Source organism: Lepisma saccharinum, chromosome 29 (genome assembly GCF_977018435.1).
Source record: "Lepisma saccharinum chromosome 29, izLepSacc3.1, whole genome shotgun sequence".
Lineage (NCBI taxonomy): Eukaryota > Metazoa > Arthropoda > Insecta > Zygentoma > Lepismatidae > Lepisma > Lepisma saccharinum.
In genome coordinates this window covers 45,909,189-45,929,468 of record NC_139257.1, presented here as the reverse complement: position 1 = coordinate 45,929,468, position 20,280 = coordinate 45,909,189, and the positions used below count along the sequence as shown (strand labels likewise).

Genomic DNA, 20,280 nt, shown 5'->3' with positions numbered 1-20,280 from the left:
CCCTCGAAGCTCAATGCACTTTCTGGCCCGGTGCTCCAACTTTTGCAAGCCACTTTAAAAAAAATGCTTAAGTTTGCTACTCGCACCAATGCTCTGTGGCAGTAATCACCTCATGACAATGCCCCTGCCCATCGAGCATCAGCAATACTGCAGAAATTGCGAGACCTGGGCTTTCAGTGTCTTGATCATCCACCCTATTCCCCAATCTGTCTCCATAGGACTACTTTCTGTTTCCTCAGCTCAAAAAACACCTGAAGGAACGCCATTTTGCCTCAGATCAGGCGGTGATTACTGCCACAGAGCATTGGTGCGAGTAGCAAACTTCAGCATTTTTTAAACTGGTTTGCAAAAGTTGGAGCACCGGGCCAGAAAGTGCAATGAACTTCGAAGAGAGTATATTGAATAACTATGAAGTTTCATCATTCCAAGTGCATTCCCTCTACGTCGGGCTACGAACTTTTCATCATACCCTCGTATATAAATATATTAATGAAACACGTAATAGCATTTAGATGTGAATTTTATACAGGAAACTATTATATTCTTAATGTCTTAACTTTTGCCCTTCTTCCTAGTCATGCACATCACTGTTCATAGCAGTAGCGTACGCAGGATTTCATCAAGGGGGTTGTTATTTCTAAAACTTTTTTCCAAATTCACATACCATTGTTTTATTACACTTTCATTAAATAATAATAATCACAATTAATTAATAATACTTATAATTAATTAATTAGCTGAATTAATACTAATAATACTACTAATACCTCTACTGCTACTATTAAGTAGTAGAGATCTACATAAATATAGTATTTATGAAAAAAATAGAACGAAATTACTTTCTAGTCATTCGATTTTTATCAAATCCTGGGAGCATTTTTTGGTTTCTTTGTTACGAAATAATTGTCTGGTCAACGAGGTGAGACATTTCAAGGGTGAAGAAGATCCATAAATACAAGAAAATATATTAAAATAAATTGAAATAATCAAAGTATGGAACTCATCCAAGGAGCTGCGGTGATCTGGTCGGTAGAGCGTCTGACAAGTGATATCACGCGGGAGATCCGGATTCGATTCCCGAAATTGGTGGAATTTTCCCGGCTTTTTTCCCGCATAAATGTCCCCAACAATTCACATCCTGCGTACGCCAGTGTGTTGAACATTGTTGCAACTGAGATACAAAACAACTTTTTCCTCTTTTAAATCATGATTACCCTAACCTAATCTCAAACTCGTGTTTATTTTCAAGGCATCACTCTGAAAGACGCATGTGTTTGGAATGCTCTGCTTTTCTCCATGCTACATGGAAATAATAATTCAAATTTTATCATTATTAGTAGTAGTAGAAGTAGTAATAGTAATATTATTGTCCCAGATGTTTGACTGTGAAAAATTGGCCATTTACAGAGGTTGGATAAAAAGTAATGGCAACACTGGTATAATTGGTACTTGACTGTATTGGCAGAGGAGCACGTGTTACATTCCTTCAAAGTAATCGCCCCTCATCTCTACGACCTTCTGTCACACGTATGGAAGGCGTCGTACACCGTCAGCGCGTCCATCTCTGTCGATGTCCCGCAGTGACCGCACTATAGCACGTATGATGGCTTCGCGCGTGTTTTAGTGCTTCCCGCCCAGTGGTTCCTTCATTTTGACAAAACGGTCGTAATCACACGGCGAATACGGCGGATGTTCCAGTACCTCCCACTACCAGTTATGCAGGAGCACCGTCACATTGTTCGCAGTGTGACGTGGTGTTGCAAGAAGGTGCAGAAGTAGGCTGCGTTGACCGTCTGCCTGAGAGACGTTGTTCTTCTTGCCTAAACATATTGTTAGGGCGCTTGCACTCTCGTCCTCTGCTTCAGAGCACTGCTGTTTTAGACTGAATAATATACAATCGCTCCCACTCACTATACTTCCTCGTCTAACATTCCTATATCAGCCACGAAACGCTTGTGACGCTGTGACTTACCCCTTTTACGGGACAGCAGTGTTGCCATTACTTTTTATCCAACCCTTGTATTTTTTCCACGAGCTCAAGGGGGGGGGGTTAAACCCCGTAACACCCCCCTTGCGTACGCCACTGGTTCATAGTATTAGTAGTATATAATCATACAAATACATACAAAAAGGATGTATTAAAATCTTAAATTTGCAATCGAATTTTGAATGATGGAGAGTCCTTATAATATATATTTTATAATATAAATTATTTAATAATTGACAATATATATATATATATATATATATATATATATATATATATATATATATATACAGGGTGTTTCCGGGCTGATGATACAAACTTTCAGGGATGACGGAGAAGGGCACATGTATCAATTTGAGATAAGGAACCCTGCTCCGGAAACGACTTAGTCGAAAGTTATAAGCGAAAATCGGTGAACGAAGATCTAATACTTTTATTACCTGCCCAAGTTTCACAAGCTGCTACATTCACAACAGTTGTTCAAAGTGGCGTCCCCCAGTTTCCCTGCAGGCATGACAAGACAGTCTCGTGTACGAGACAGCTGTAGTGGACTGAAGAGGATCTCCTGGCAAGAATTCTCGCTGCCTGTGACATTGCTCGAACGACTCCGGGGTTGTTCCAACGGGTACGCCAGAACTTCGTGTGATGATGTCATGCCTGCAGCGAAGCTGGGGGACGCCACTTTGAACAACTGTTGTGAATGTAGCAGCTTGTGAAACTTGTGCAGGTAATAAAAGTATTAGATCTTCGTTCACCGATTTTCGCTTATAACTTTCGACCAAGTCGTTTCCGGACCATGGTTCCTTATCTCAAATTGATAGAAGTGCCCTTCTCCATCATCCATGAAAGTTTGTATCATCAGCCCGGAAACACCCTGTATAGTGTGTGTGTGTGCCTGTTTGTCTGCTCCTTCCCCCCACCAGTGATTTCGCACCCTGAGGGAGAGAAGGTAAGAGAAAAATAAGGAAAGGCAGAGAGAGAGAGGGGGGGAGTAAAGGTCAGAAAAAAAAGAAAGCGACATGTAGTAAAAAAAGAAAGAGGCTTGAACGAAAGTCAAAGTGTCTTCGGTTCCTAAATGTGAATCATCAGAAGAAAATAAAACCAGCTGCTATTCGATGGGAGTTATGTGTCATGGTAACTGTTTCCAGTCACGTAGGCCCCCTTTCCTTGCAAGAAATCTCGGTCATGTTTGTCGGGGAACATCTGTTTTAGAGCCAGCACTCTCGTGTGGGATGGATTTCGTCTGGTTATTCGAACAACCACGGACCAAGACCTGCATTCCTTTGCCCACACAAGGACTTACGACGAATCTGGTGACGGTTGGATAAAGGTGTGTGTGTGTGTGTGAGCGAGTGTGTGTGTTAACCAAACCTGGAAGATTCCGATTGATTCGCGTGGAAGAAGTGGGAGAGAAAATGCTACTTGTTTGCTGGTAGCAACAGAGGGTGTGTGACCGATCGCCCAGACTGACACAAGCCTCCCGCGATGGTTTAGGTCGCTTGACTACATGTGAGAGTGAACGTATGACTGCCTGTGCATGTATTGCAGATCCGGTATATCTTGACGTATGGTGAGACGAAAACCTGCGTTACAAGATCCTAAAAAAAGTTACTCAATAGGCATGAGACCAGTAACCCAACTATCCCTCAGCGTGCAAGATCGTGGTAGAGCGATGTGGTTTTGAGGCCAGCATATATCTTTAAAAAAAAGTGAAACCCAGAACTTATCCTGTGATAATTTAACGCTTCTAGTCTTACGGTATTTATTGATTTTTTTTGTGTGTCGACAATGCCTCGAGCAATCTTCGGACTCAAATTGAATGTGATAATTGTGTTGTTTGTTGTGTTCCTTATTCTGCTATCGAACGCCGATGGCAGTGGGAAGAGAAGAAGAAAACATAATCGCGACAAGAAGGCTCGGCTAGTGAGGAAATACTTGAAGAGTTTGAAGAGGAAGGAGGGAGCTGTCCGCCTAGTGGATGGGCGCGAGGACTATGAAGGTAGGTGGCACTCAGTTTTCACTTATGCGTTATGTCCTCAAGAGGGGAGTGTCAATTTATGGCCAGAAAAGTGTGTTTAATAAATTTTGGCGAAGAGCGGTGGTAAAACGTTGCCAAAGTACATGAAAGCAATTGCTTAATTTTGTTTCTAAAATATCTCTCCGAGAAACCGATACAATATTTCAAATTCTTAACATTTGCAGACAAGCTCAGACTGGTCCAGCAGGACACCTGGCAAAATCCCAATACGCCACATTCGGTGTATCCTATGGTTCATAATCGATCACAGGTACAGTGATTAGTGATGATAAATATATCGCTTTCTTTTCTGCCTCATGCAGAGCAGTGACTATGTGGCGGGGAGAGGTCGCCCTGGGCGCTGAGGAAAACGGTTCGCCAAACGACAAAAGAAGAAGAAGGAGAGAGAGAGAGAGAGTTTGAAAGAATAAACGTTGCGGAGCGCAATGAAAATATTGTTACCTTATTAAGTCGATACTGTTGTCATCCTGGAATTATTATTACCTCTTTTGAATAATAAATAAAAAAAATATTTAATTCATAAGTAACTCATTACATAAAGTCTGTTTATGCATGAGCGATGATGTAATGCACAATATACCAAATAATGATTGATAGCATGTTCAGGAGTGTAACTAGTCGGGGGCAAGGGGCACTTACCCCGCAAAATTTTCAGGTTTCTGAAAATGTAGCTACAAGTCATTACTTTTGTTAACCTTCTTGAGGAGCAAAGTAACGAGTGATTTTTATGATTTCGGAAATGTAATAGTTATTTAGCAAAATAGTCTTTGACGCGCTTTTTTGGGGATAGAAAACTTTTTTGATTCTCTCCTCTCCCAAAGTTAAGCCCCAAGCTAGATTCTGCCCCTCTTCCCTCTACGTCCATGGACGCTTCTGTCTTTTCGGACTTAATAAGTGCCTGCCCGCTCGAGAGTTCCTGTTTCCTCTCGCGTTAGAAGGGCATGAAGGGCCATAAAGGGCGGATTGATTAAGAGTTTATGCTCTCTTGGAAAGATCAATTGCTCCTTCGGCAACGTGGCTGATATCATTCCGTCGTTTTTCTTCGAGCAGAGGAGGCGGCATTCTTCATATCTTTATTAGAATCATGAGTTGGCAGTTTCAGAGGACCTAGTTTCCTTTTAAGGGCACTAAAGTATCCCCATGTGCTCCTCCTTTCTCCTTTCAGTATCTCAGGAACTGTTCGAGTTAGAAGATAGAGACTGCATAAGTATAACTCGATTTGCCTGTCTGCTCGTGCGAGCCATCAATCTGTATTGAGCGAGCTATAGATATTTCATTGATTGATTTATTAATTATAGGTGCATCAGCACATCGACTATTTGCGTCCATCAATTACGCCGCAACCGAATTCCGCACACTTTAGTTCCAGGATTGCGCACAAATATCACTGACCTGTTTTACGCACAGATTTTGATCGAACGTTGCCACTTTGATAGCTTTAAAGTCTGTGCGCAAAACTGTTTTTCTTTACACAAGAAGAGAGATTTTAGAAATAAAATAGTAAATCATACCAATTTACTCAAACTCAAAAGTTAGGTTAGGTTAGGTTAATGACTGCAAAAACACGTGTAAGTCCACACACACACAGAAACAAACACAACAGACGTGATAACGGCTTGAGAACATTTTAACATCTGATAACATCGCCTCATTTTTTGTGCGCAATCCTGTACATTGCGACAGCTTGTCAACGGCTTATCAGATACCACTGATAAAACCGGAAAAGTGTGCGCAATCCGGCTGTTGCCATCAATTATTGCGGGAACAAGCCCAAATTTGAGAACAAGCTCTTAGAGAAGAACAAGCTTCATTTTGAAACTAGCTTATTCTCTAAAACTATTACTGAGACAAATACTGTAACTACATTGTGTTCCGAGGACTAAAGTCTTCATATATCTAGTAAAAGCTGAGGCTGTAAAAGGGACACTCAGGACACAGAAGTACGAAACACACAACCCCATAAAGTCCAGACGCCAGAGAGTCATTAGTCTGCAAGAATGCAGCCCTTGGTGTACTACGTGGAAAAAGTCACCCCCTTGCACCCCTATAGATATTTCAGAAACAATAGCAGCTATAGATAACAAAACACATTTAATAATTTGTAATTTATAGCTATGTATTTAGAATGCAGGAGCGTATATTCTAGGCTAGAGCTATCTGCGAAGCCTGGCACCAAGAGAATACAATAGAGGAGAAGGTCTAAATATGGGCGAAGGTTTAAATATGGGTTTTGGAGTTATCAGCGCTCCCGGGTGCTGCAGCCTGGCAGAGGATATTGGAACTGGTTATCTGTCAAGGACAAAGGTGGCGGCGCCAATCCGCAAGAGAAAGTGGTGGTTAGTTTCGGCCTTGGACGCTGTTATAGAATTGCGCCCTCCTTTTTGTAGGTATGTTTTAACTCAGCGTTTTCTGAATACTCATCTGCTTTGTATAGGTTATGATATTAGGGGTAGATAAAAGAAATGTGGGCTTTTATAACGCCATGATTTCTTTGTGAAATACGTACCACAGAGATCGAAAATAAATTGAGGAAGAAAAATAGCGCGATGGTCTAAATATGGGCTATGACATGAGGTCTAATGCTGAGATCACATTTTCCACAAATATTTGGATGTTTTTCTTAATTTCGATTTTTCCCATTCCGCGCGATTTTCAAAACAACAGATTATTCATAAATATGAATTTTATAATGTTTTAGCGATAAATGACTGTTTTTATAAAAAATGTAATTGCTTTTTGTGATATTGCCACTAGTGGCCCATATTTAGACCACAATTTTGAAATACATCATTTGGAAATTGCTTTTTTTTAAAAAAAATGGAGAACTTCTATACTTTAGCATGCTATTACATTTAAGTATATATTTCATAGATATGCATTTTAAAGGCAGGTGTTTGATATTTTAATTTTTTCCCTCCGAAAATGACAAAATAAAAAGGGGGGCCCATATTTAGACCTTTTCCTCTACAGAAGAAAAATCGATCAGAAATTGTAAATAGAATTATTTATTTCAGTGAGATGATGATTGTGATTCTGCAGTTGGCAACGTGATTTATTATGAGTTTTCAACCTCATTTCTTAGGAGATTGCATCCTGGCTGTCACTGGCATGGCAACGCGGCTGCTTAAAGACTCCTAAAACGAGCAAACCACTTGCACATGGAGTTTAAGTGAGCCTAGTCTTCAACCTTCATCCATGCCCTAGGACCACGAATCATGGCGAGAAAGTCCAGGCCTTGGACTAAGCATACGCCACTGGCAGAATGTTAAATACATCCCTTTTGCTCAGGACCGGATTTATATATGTGGAGGCGGGGATGCGAGTTTTTTTTCCCAGTCAACTTGTGAATTGGGTTTCATTTCTCGCCCTCTGATTGGCTGCTGGAAAGTTACGGTGCTTATGGTATCTACTTACCACAGACGCATAATCTGGGAGCGAGAAACATTTTGGTGAATTGTTGTTTCAATGCGTATTGTAAAGAAATGGAATTACTGTAATATATATATATATATATATATATATATATATATATATATATATATATATATATATATATATGCGTGCGTGTGTGTGTGTGTCGTTAATTCGAGTGTGCAAGTGCCCCTATCCCTCCCCCAAGAAACAGCCTCCTACATTTATGCCAGATGTAGAAAATGCATGCAAATTTGTGATGAAAAAAATGAAATGAATTATTTTACAAAGGAATTTTATAGTTCTATATGTGATTCCATTCAAGTGTGTAATACTTCTTACTTTATCATTCATAATTAATAATTACTCAAATTATCAGTTTCTCTACACTTTGTTTACTTGCTAAAGTCGCCTACATCATCGTGTACAGCGCAAAGAAGATATTCTCACAATCACAGCACCGTAACTTTTTAACAGCCAATCAGAGAGGCCCAGGATAACACCATCGTAAACTCTATCTCCCTCCATAAATTGAGGGTTTAGCTGGAGGAAGAGTGTAACTCTAATTACGGGCGTTGATCTGTAAAATGAGCCTCTACACTCTCTGGTGACGTATCTACCAACCAGCAAAATAGTATTATGTCGCTACTTCTAATAGGTAATAGGAGAGAAGTAGTCTTGAGTTGCTTTCATCTTCCATTTCAAAGCTTTCAATAGCAACACGGGCGTAATCAGTGAATGTAGCAGCCGTGATAGCGGACGCATGATCCGATCTATCAGATCTGTCGCCTAATGCAAGGGAATACAACCTGACGATGAAAATAGCACTGAAAATGTATTACGTATGGTAAAAAAAGAAGAGCTACATAAAGCGGAAGTGTTTTTACAAACAATTGAAGGATCACATCAAGCAGCGACGAAATTCCTGTCATTCGCCACACCAAAATACAAAGTCGTGAATTTTGAATTTGAATTAAAATATTTTGGGTGCGTCAGCACTGAGGCTATTTTGCACCCGTCACACTATACGGGGTCCAGCCCCTTATCTTAACAAAAATAAAAGCGAGTCTGAAAATTAAAATTTCCTTACCTTGGTTAAAAGCTGAGGCTAAAAAGGGCGCTCAGCTCAGCACACATAAGGACAAAACACAGGACGACAGAGAATTATACTGGCCATGGGGCCAGTCGCCAGAGCCTCGTTAGTCTTCAGTCCAGGGTGTACTACGTGGAAGTGAGGTTCACTATTGGGTTCACACAAACTCTTGAAGTTTTCTATTCAGAGATATTGTCTTATTAACTACCATACAAGTTGTACTGTATCAAAGTAGAGGGTGGGGAATGCTATTCCTTCAGTAAGAAAATATTTATGAAACATCTAGCTAGGAAAATTTGCATAAGCCTCCCCCCCCCCACCTATTGAATTGTCTCCATGTTGATTCCCCACATATCCCAAACTCAATCAATCATCCCCCAGCAGCTGACTGAAAATGTGTAACTAATGAATTTGTCTTGCGACAAAAAAGTTCGGAATGTCCTTTCGGCAGTATTTATTTCTTGGTTTTCTATGCAATTTACAATGAATTATCGTGTAGTATATTGAATACAAATATTTCGGCTTTGTGTAAGGAAATAACGGGGCCAGAGTCTAGATAGAACTGGAGGCTACCAGTGGCGAAGCGTAGAGTTCCTAGCAGGGTAGGCACAGAAGTGCGATAATTTCCATTAGTTGCTTAAATCTGTAAAAAGAAAGGGAGGGGGGCTATGTCATGGAGAGTGGTTCAATGTCTCTCCAGACCGATTCTTTACTTGGCAGTGGCATGACGTTTTCAAAAGTTGTTACCGGCCATCAGCACGATAATTGTGTCTTAGACGTTCTCCCCCACCCACCAGATGTCATCGATCTAGATTTTTGTTCACTTCTGTTTTTTTATTTGTTTGTATTTTTTCAACCCCTGATTTATGCACACACCTCCAGAAAGAACTACCAATCATGAGACATCGCGAAAATCCAACGAATAGTGCTCGAGCCCTGTTGTCAATTCTTCATCACTTTTTTCTAAATTTATTTATTTATTTTGCAATTGAGGTGAAAAGGGCTAGAAGAACCCCATAATTTTCGGGTTAGTCTGACGTTTGTGCCGTGAGCAGACGACAGAATTCCGCACTTTCAGCGACTGTCAGTTTGGTATGTTCTATTGCTGCCAACTTAGTTTTTGTAGCAAGACTTCCTCGCACCGAGGAAAACACCATTGTTATCTGTTGTCTAACTAAAGGAATGGTTGTAGTTAATTGCAGTCTTGGCTTTCTAGATAAATGAATTTCTGACACCTGTATGTGCAAGTAAACATAATTTAAATTTTGAATATTTTCGTCTCATTTGTTCTGATCTATGCTAATCGTGACGATGAGAATGTATGGAGAATGAATTAAAGATGACCAGGAAACATTGACATGACCACAATTAGGTCACCTGGCTTCGTAACGTGTTAGGATGACGACTACGGGGCTTTCAAGAAGAAAAAAACATAAGTAAAGGTGACCTCTCTCATTCAGTGTGTATACTTCGCATCCTAGTTTGTTCTACCCCTTGTGTTAGTAGACACCCTTACGTGATAACAGAACATAGGATCCTTGTTTGGGACCCGGCAACACGACAGGTTACTATGTAACATATAAACAGGTTATAATAAATGTAGTTGCTTGAGAGAATAGAATCCCAATTTTAGGCGCAATTTAGTTCTTTTCTGCCAATCCAATGTGACAACACTAGCATGTTCCGCCAGACCTGAAACAGACATGGCCCGCGCAATAACCCCATAACCCTCTTTGTCCTAAACCCAAAAAAAGTCTTCCCTTGCATTGTACTTTATTTGGCCGCCCTCTTCTCTTGTTATCCCTTCAGGGTAAACGAAACTGCCTACTTCTTCGCTTGTGTCGGCTGCATAAAAAAAAATATCTGCTTGTAATATTTATTCAACGACAGTGTTAACGCATTAAATAACGTTTCAACAACTTTGAATTTTTTAAAATATTTTGCTGTCACTTGCCACTGCTACTTGCAAAGGAAAATATACTTGAAAACATTTTAGAAATGATTGTTATAAGAAGGAAACATGAAAGACCAAAAGTGGGTCCTACCTTACCGATGATCACTTCTTCACTCAATTAAGAACTCGATTGTTCTTGTTCTTGCATTTCAGTCCAGCACTTTGCATAAATCTGATCGCTGCACACGACACCAATCAAAAACAAAGCTCTACCGCCACGAACCTCGCGCTCCGAGCCAAGCGCCAAGCTCCCTTCTAGCGTCGTGAGCAGGAGGCAAGTTTTCCCAGAGGGTGAACGAGAGGGGAATCCCCGTTTACGATAAAAATAAATTATTCTATTCCCAGTGAAAGTAAAACTACTTTGTAAATATAAAGCGTAACTATCATTTTAATTTACGTAATTTGGTATGAAGACTTACTTTACAAATATAAGTTCTTTGGACTTTCTGTTTACGCTACGGTGTTGGGTGAATCGACAAGACCATCAGCACTCTGACCAGAAAACGAAGTCAGAACTACAGTACTCCGTAATTTTCAATTTCACTTACACTTGTCGATGAAAGGAAGGAAAACCTAAGTTTCGTACAAAATATGGAGAATGTACAATGAAATAGAAGTCTCTCTGCACGAACACAGGCTAATGTTTATAAAAAATGCCGGTACACCACAAATTTCCAACCCTGGCGGAAATGCAGTGTTGCTGATATGCTGTTCGTCCTAGTGGGTAACACCGGGAGGCCGGCCTCAGGAGCGCGTTATAAGCATACGTACAGTACTCGTAAGATTAGGCTTCCCGCATATACCACCGTAGGACGGAATGTGAAGAGAAGAGGCCCCAGCAAATGTGCCTCACTCCGTGGAAAGTTCGTATACTCACTGGACAGGGTTAGAATCTTTTTGTAATTATCATAAATGAAAATTCCAAACTTTTCCATTGCATTGCATGTGTTTTGACGAAATAAGTAAATACACATTTAAAAGAGTAATGGCGTGGGTAGGCCCGGCCTCCTGGCCTCATAGGACGCTTCGCCACTGGAGGCTACATTACAAGAGTAATGTAACTAATATTTTATTAATAATACAAATTGCATTTCCACTACTGTTGAAAATAACAGAAAACGAACTTTCTAATATTGTACGTAGTTATGTCTTATGGACAGCAACGCACCATGTACAGTGGGATCCATGAGTATTACCGTGCAAATTGTCCATGACTATTTTCGTTAATTTTTCTCTAATATCCTGTGTGTTTTTAAGCGATGGATTTTTATGTATGCTGGTGAAGAAGTTGTCAACAGCTTGTTTTGAGTTTTTTTTTAATTCTTGAAGCTGTTATTGGGCCAAATAAAGTGCACGAACATGGTGATGGACAATTTGCAAGGTAATACTCATGGATCCCACTGTACACTAAACCTGCTACAGAAAAGGAGAATTTTCGCGACGACTGGTACACCGACGGAAAAAATTTGAGGGTTAGGTCAGACATTCTAGGAATGCAAACTTTGAATCCATCCAGCAGCAGTCCTTAGGTATTCTCCCCAAAACACACGTTAATGGCGATTACAAACGGATTGTTTTCTTTTCGTGGTTTTATGTGGTGAAGATGGGTTAAGAAAAGAGAACAGTAGTAGAATATTTTCAGAAGCAAAACAAGAAAAAACGTTGTTGTTATTATCTATTGCAACGGACAACCCCCACCACACACACAAGCTATGCAACACACCAATTTGTTCTGTGATGATGGTTGTCTGACTGCAAGAATATATGCCGATTCAAATTTAAAATCTCACAATCTCTTCTCAGTCCAAACTCCAGCTCACTGCAGCTTGTGACAATACAGCAAATGCCAATTAATTCAGAGTTGCCAGCTCCTCTGACAAATGCTATAATTTGATCCGCACCGAAAGCACTTTGATGTTGCCACCAGTCATTAAGCCTCACGAGGAGGATGTAGCGCTTTTTCTCTTCGCGATTTAACCGTCGTCGTTTACTTTCGCCACATGGTTTAATAGAGCATCGATCCATCCGGTTTGAGTTGAAAAACTCCCCCACACTTGTGATGGCCGAGTGGATCTTAAAACCACCAGCGTCATGATAAGCTTCGATCCATTAAATACAGCGTTTGGTGTACTCTAAAATCAATGTCACAAAATGTGAAAAATTGTGTGATAATAATTGTGGGTCTAGGCAAGTGATTTAAATCTTAGGAATGTATAGTGAGATCCTTGAGTATTACCGTGCAAATTGTCCATGACTATTTTCATTAATTTTTCCCTTACATGCGATGCGTTTTTAAGCTATGGATTTTTATGTATACTAATGGTGCAGAAGTTGCCACAGCTTGTTTTGAGTTTTATTTTAATTCTTAAAGCTCTTACTGGGTCAAATAAAGTGCATGAATAATGTGATGGACAATTTGCACGGTAATACTCATGGATCGCACTCTACGTAGGATAATATTCAGGAGAGACTGGTTCTATGGAAAACATTAGGATTTTTTTTTTTTCAAATGCACGTGAACCAGTACTTCTATTTAACACATTTTATCATATATAAAAAAAGCAGAGCTATCTTCATTTACGTTACAACATACCCTTCCCATTCCCGATATCTACCATAATGGAGGTGATGTAATTAGCACTACACACCGTCCGCATTTATTGCCCCAGGCACTTATTAATTGAATGCTGGGTGACATTCAAACATGCACGTTGCTCTTGCTATCTGCTTTCGAATGTACAAATTCGATCATCGCGTAAACCCTTTAAAGTGCTGGGAGCACATGTTTTCAGAAACATTTGTTGAGTAGATAAGATAAAACCTTTATTAATCATTTTCAGTTACATCAGATTGAGCTCTCTTGATTCTTTATTTTAACAAGTCAATCAGAAGCTGCTTATCTTTTCATTTTCACTTTATTAGATTAATCGTGAAGTTTTGCATGTCTTCGATGATAATTTAATTAACTATATTTTATCTGCCATCTACTGTTGAAATACTTAATGAACGTAATTTCACAACAAGCTAATTTATACAAACAGGCTGTCGAAAATTGAAAGCTGGTAACTTGCTTTCAAGTTTTACCTAGTATTTTTACTACCATTGAGATAAATATTGGGTATACGAAGATCACCCCACTCTACGTATATCTACTTCTTAAACCGAAGCATATATTTGTAGAAAACATGTTTCCAAAGTATTGTGTAAAAACAAATTTGAGACCTGAGTTCCCATTTCTAAATAAACTTCTAACGGAAACCATGAAAATAATTTGTCACACTTACATGTGTTGTTCATAATATTAATAAAAAGCAAATATAAGATTGCAAGTAAATGTCGGTCTTCAAAATACAGTCATAACACATTGTATATCTCAAAATCAGCTGAAACTGGAATTGTGTATCAACATAATCTTTAAATGATGAAAGTGATATTTCATTTTTTAAACAATCATTTGATCTCTCAGCGACTTTTAATATTTCTTTGATCTTGTTGTTATTTATTTTTCGCTGTTATTCTTATTACTATAAAGTGTACTTAGTAATTCACATCCTGATTTGTTTCTATAATAACGGAATGTTACTATTCATATTATGTAACATTTATTCTGTATTTGTATTATGGAGTTTTTCATTATGTATTATTTTATTATTATCCATGGATTCTGCTCAATTTCTTTCTCTAATCCTTATTGAGAAGGGATGGTTGTATTAACAAAGGTCCAAAAGACGAAGCTCACCTGCTTGAACAAGGGCGATTATAATAGTATTTATATGTGTAAAGCTTGAGCAGATGACATGAAGACTAAAATTGGTAAACGCTGTAAGTGCCACAATAATTCAAACACCGTTTTCCACGTTAAACTGTGCAATGTGCCATACTTAATAATGTGGTAAACGTGAAATGTGGCTGGTAGCCCTCTAAGTAGTTCAAAGGGCGTGTAAAGAGGTCACTAGTGTGAACGTTCTTACGGGCTGATGTGCGGAACGATGCGATTTCCCAACACTTTCGCTTTTGGCACGTACAACGTTTACCACTTTTAGTCCTCGCATCCTCTAGTGACCGGCACGCGGTATGTTGCCACTTTGACCTAATCTTTTGCCGCCTTTGCTTATGAATGAACGTCAGAATTAATCTCATGCAGCCCAATCGAGAGTCTTGAAACTCGAACCTTTGATATTCGGAAAGTTTTTGTCCTCTTTTATATGCAGTAACTAAATTCCAAACACAAATACAGGGAGAAATTGAAGAAGGCGTTAGTACGGCAGAAGTTTTTCTCTTATGGAGTGTTTAATGGCTCTCACTGCATGCAACAGGCTTAATGGCCGCGCCAAACACGCAACGCTTTCTATAAATAACCCCAGGCGATTCTTAAACAACTGCTTTGTCTTCGAAAGAAAATGGGAAGCTAAACATTTCCCCGCCCGCCCCCCTTTCTCGTGTTAGAACTTCCGCCGAGAACGAGTTCCTGGCTACAGCGGCTCTTCGCAGTATATGTGGCTCTGAGCACTGGAGTACGCAGAGGAGGAGCTGATGGGGCTACAGCCCCTCTGGAAATTTTGAGAGAGATCAAAATTTTCAAATGAATGCTGAAAATAACTTGGGGAGAAACAAAATTGATAAATGCAAACCCCCTTAAAAAGACCTCCAATTGTAGTTTTTGTCTTTGAATAACTTTTAAAACTAAGACTAAAGATTGTATTTATAAACTACTTTACTTTGTATCCCACCGAGCTCAAAACGCAGCTATGTATTATCCACCTCCCTCCAATAAGAAATCCTGTGCCCAGCGTGCGAAATCATTGAAAACTGGTGGGGGGGAGTTCATCATCAAGCCCCCTCCCCCACACACATATGTGTATATTATACGATATACATATTTGTAATGTTAATAAAAGTAAAAATAAATTACAAAATTAAAAATATATTATTCTTATCATTATTATTATTATTATTAATACTATTATTATTAATTACATAAAGGAAATAAATTTGTTACTTTTGATATTGCAAAGAAGCTAATTCCTTTACCAACCGGTTAAAGATGTTAATAAATTATGAAATAGTTCAAGTGGTTTTATTATGTGTAAGTTTTTGTTTAGTTTGTGCTTTATATTAGTATAAATCAATTAGATTTCATAGTTATTGTTGTTTTGTATTCTTGTTTTACTTTTATTGTGCGTATTGATGTAGATTTGTTAATGATCTCTTGAGAGAGAAAAAGCATTCAACACTCACAACTACAATAATTTGTGCGTGATTTCGATATTATTGTTAGTAAAGTATACTTGAAATTAAAAGAAATTGTTTATCTTTTGCTTGTTATAACAAAAACTCTCCCCCGGGAAATTTTTGGTGGGGGGACGTTTGAGGCCAAGTTTGTTGGTGGGGGAAATCCCTCAGTCCCCCCCCCCCCCAGGATTTTGCACCCTGCCTGTGCCTCTGAGACACAGAAAGCAGCATATTTTGCATAAGGTGTGCAATATGTCGAACGTATTGAAAATCTCTTAGGAAATACTAGATAATGAATCTCTACTTGCAATATAAGTGCAACTTCAGTGCATTATAAACTTACACAATTACTTTGCATAATTTTTCTACTACTTTTGCAATGATGAGGATAAATGATGATTGGATGAAGCTGATGAAGAGACCTACCCACAGGCCGGCATTGGAATGAAGACCCTTTGATAGTGAAGTCGTGAGTCGTACATTAAAAAAGGGCAAGAAATATCTGTGAAATCACATGTAGCCTACTTTAAGTTAATAGTTCCAATCTTTATTCTTTCTGTTTAAATGTACTGTGCGTAATAATCTGTAGCTGCGAATTCAGAATAAGAATTTTGAAAATCTTAAAAATCTAAAATCATACTCCAACAGGCCGTCGTGAGCACTATATTGGGGAGGAATACTGTAACCAGTTGCCTCAAAGAAAACAGGCACCCCCAAAATTGAACTGAACACGAAACATGGATACGGGTTCGAATCTTAGATAAAGTACTAACTAACTAACTATCTAGCCTTCTTAAACCCGAAGGCTCATGGCTGCAGCAACACAGGCCTTCCATCTGTCCCTATCATGAGAAAGATCTATATACTCTTTTCCATCCCTACCGATTTCCCTTAGGTCCATCTCAACGTTGTCCCTCCGCCTTCCTACAGGTCTCTTACCATCAGGTTTCCCAACAAGAATCCTGTAAACTCCTCTTTCCTCTCCCATTCGTGCCACATGGCCTGCCCACCTAAGTGCTCCCCTGTGCTTAACACCACGCCATGAAGGCGTATAGGCGGTGTGGGGGTAACGCCCCACACTTTCTTGATCCGGTCGTGAGTGGGGGTGATGTGATCAGCATCACGCCCCTGACCGCCTTTACCCCCCAGGGGTTCCCCCAGGTACCCATGTTATTCGACGCTGGGTGGACGCCGGGGCCGCTTCCAACGTTAGAAAAGTTCTCGGATTTGAACCAGCCGGGGATCGAACCCGGGACCTTTATCATGGTAGTCAGACGCGTTACCGACTGAGCCACCGCGGCCACAAGTCTTATTAATTATTCTAATAATATATCTTAGATAAAGTATGGATGAGTATTTGTCCCCTCATCTATTTTACTAGTTCGTAATTTATCTTCGTCCGTTTTCACGATTAAGCTATGAATGGTTGAAAAGCGATGTAAAATAAACAAAATAGAAATAGATAAATAGATAAAGTTATCCGTGCATATAGCACTGTGCCATGAATTAGGGGATATGGGGGTAGGGTCCCACATATTCTTGATCAGAGCCATTTTGGAGGTGAAATGATTAGCACCACGCTCCGGCCGCTTACCCCCGTGTTGCCCACAGGTATCCATTGAATTGAGGCTGGATGAGCCCCAGGGTCGCTTTATGCGGGGACAAATTCCGACTTTAGATCACCCACCCCAGGAATCGAACCCGGGTCACATGCGTGGCAGTCAGACGCCTTACTGACTGGACCACCACGGCTCTGAAGAAATATATAGCAAATTCAATGACAAACCATATGTATAGATTATTTTTTACTTTTAATTTCTGTCATAGGGCAATCTATTTCAATGAAATCAAATAATCTTAAAAACATTATAAATTTCAGCCACGTCTTTCACGCTTAGAATTACAATTTATAGAATTTAAAAGCCTCTATTTCTCTCCATTGTGTTTAGAAGATCATCATACATGTAGGGTGGGCTGGCGCCCCTGCGAAGGGGTAAATGCCTGTCCCCGCTCCCTTTTATGGGCATCCTGCACCTAACCAACGAAGCCTGCAAGCAGAGGCGTCTCCTGAACGTATGCGCAGCATGCACCGCATGCGTTCACGAGACGCCTCTGCCTGCAAGAAATGTGCAGGTAGCTGAAATACAAACCTCGCAACCACAAAAATACACTGCGCGTTGAAAAAAAAAAGGAACATACACAGGAATGAGAGAAAAATGGGACTAAATGAGATTCTGACAGAAACAGATAATTTAGATTAAGTGGTGAAAGCTGGAAGTTGCTTTCGCTACCGAAAAAAAAGGAGAAGAGCGTTTTAAAGAAGAACTGGAGAGATTACTTTTTAAAGGCGAGCTTCCAAGGGTTTCTTTGCGACGGCCGTGTCCACCCACCCGTCCATCCGTCCGTGTCAACTATCTGTATCCCCAAGCCGCAACTACTAAAGTAAAATGTAGTATTTGGTGGACTCCTAGGTCACGGGTTTAACTTGAAAAACTCAATATGCTGACCAAGGCAGAAATTTATTTTATTATAAAACATAAACTAAACGTAACGTTTCAACCTTCTAGCAAGGTCTTCTTCAGACTCTGTACCAAGTACAAATGTAACAAGGTACAAAACAGGACGATATATATACACAAACATTACTCTCCTCCAGATTATTAAACCTGCCGCAAAATTAGTTTGGTATTGAGAGCTGAAGGAACACGCGTCACGGTGTTGCCATATCATGCGGCACAGTACGCACTGCAGCCGTCTGACGCTGTGTCGAGGAAAAAATGTTATGAAAAGGAACAACAATGATGAAATGTGTTATTGTTTTTCGAGGAATATGGAATAACAATGATGACAACAATGATGAATGTGTTATTGTTTTTTTTATTCATTTCCATCTCCCTTACAACATGAACGAATTAATGAAACGAGCATTGTTTACAGGTTACCTTTTCAATCCATTCTGTATATACACTTTCAATAATCTTTTCTTTCCGAAGTCGCCGTTAAAGTCTGCCCGCCTTTCAATTATACCGCAACTGAAGTGCACAAAGTCCAGTTGGTGGGGCGTCTGACTTTCATGCGTGAGACCCGCGGTGGTTTGTGGAACTTTTTCAAATATCCCGAGCGGCTCCGGGGTCGACTCAGCCCAAGTGATTACCTGGGGCAAACCTGTGGTAAAGGCGGTTGGTGAACCACATCACAGCATCAACTCCATAATATGGCCTAGGTCGAGGTCGAGAATGTGTGGAGCTCTACCTCCACATCTCCATATGCCTCCATACTTTATTTTGGGTCCATTATTTATTTTTTGTATGAGAATCCCAGATATTTTATGACTGTCCTTAAAGATGTTTCCCCACCTTGAAAAAATGCCGAATCTTTCAACGAAACGCGCAGTTTCCCAACAGTGGGATGATCTTTCCTCCTATAATAAGAGTAAATATGGCATCTTGCTGAAAAGTATCTAAATTTGTCACGCGTTTACTGATATTCCTCTTCTTTCCTGGGGTTTCCAATTTTGAAGCTTCGCATTTATTTATTTATTTATTTATTTCTACCACATTATATTTTTCTTTCCCTATGGTAACAATAGTGTTCTTAGACACGCCGAAAGCAGCAGCAGCCCTGTTCAGAACTTTGTTTACAGAAATGATTCGACCCCCATTGTTTTTCTCTTGCTCAAATTATTTGCGCTCAGAACAAACCATCTCTCGCGTTTGGCCTTTGAGAGGAATTCCTTTTTCTTTTAGTGCATGGCCTCTTTGGTACATTGTCATCTCGAGTATTGCCTCCTGTGCTTGACATTCTTCACACAAGCACACGACACACTCAAGCAGAACACAGAAAATTATGCACAAAAAATAACACACTAAAACAACACGCTATATACAACAAAGAATACTCTAAATTCAATAAACACTAAACAAACGGACTGGTTAAAATATCACAGTAACGCAACGCAACAAACAAACAACACGTCCTCTCCCAACAACATGAAATCTGATCGCAGGAAGAATCGCCCGATAAGCGGCAACACCGAGAAAAACGTTTTCTGTTGCTAGGTAACCAGGGCTTGGGTGAAGCACTGGTAAGATTTTGATTGGCTCGCATGCCAGCAACCCACCCTCCCGCAGTGACGTAGACCCGATTTCAACACGTGATTCACAAATGTCAATACCAAACTAATTTTGCGGCAGGTTTAGAAAGTTGTTCTTGAACATTCTAGCAGGTGGCTTTCCCTTGTCAACTGTACTTTCACCTGAGGCTAAGCAGATAGGAAGGGAGAAGAGAATACTATACCTGCCGCAAAATTAGTTTGGTATTGAGAGCTGAAGGAACAAGCGTGACGGTGTTGCCATATCATGCGGTACAGTACGCAATGCAGCCGTCTGACGCTGTGTCGAGGAAAACGTGTTATGAAAAGGAACAACAATGATGAAATGTGTTATTGTTTTTCGAGGAAAATGGAATAACAATGATGACAACAATGATGAATGTGTTATTGTTTTTTCTGTTCATTTCCATCTCCCTTACAACATGAACGAATTAATGAAACGAGCATTGTTTAC

General features: G+C 39.8%; 1 protein-coding gene across 1 annotated transcript in view; it reads left to right on the top strand.

Moving 5' to 3' along the window:
• The first annotated feature begins 3,226 nt into the window (after positions 1 to 3,226).
• The window catches only part of LOC145981329 (lysyl oxidase homolog 2-like), a 121,278-nt gene continuing 104,224 nt past the window's right edge, over positions 3,227 to 20,280 (top strand). The window contains exon 1 of the mRNA XM_083114538.1: positions 3,227 to 3,986. Within this exon, the coding sequence (XP_082970664.1) occupies positions 3,776 to 3,986 (211 nt within the window). The 5' untranslated portion in view covers positions 3,227 to 3,775. The remainder of the gene's footprint in view (positions 3,987 to 20,280) is intronic.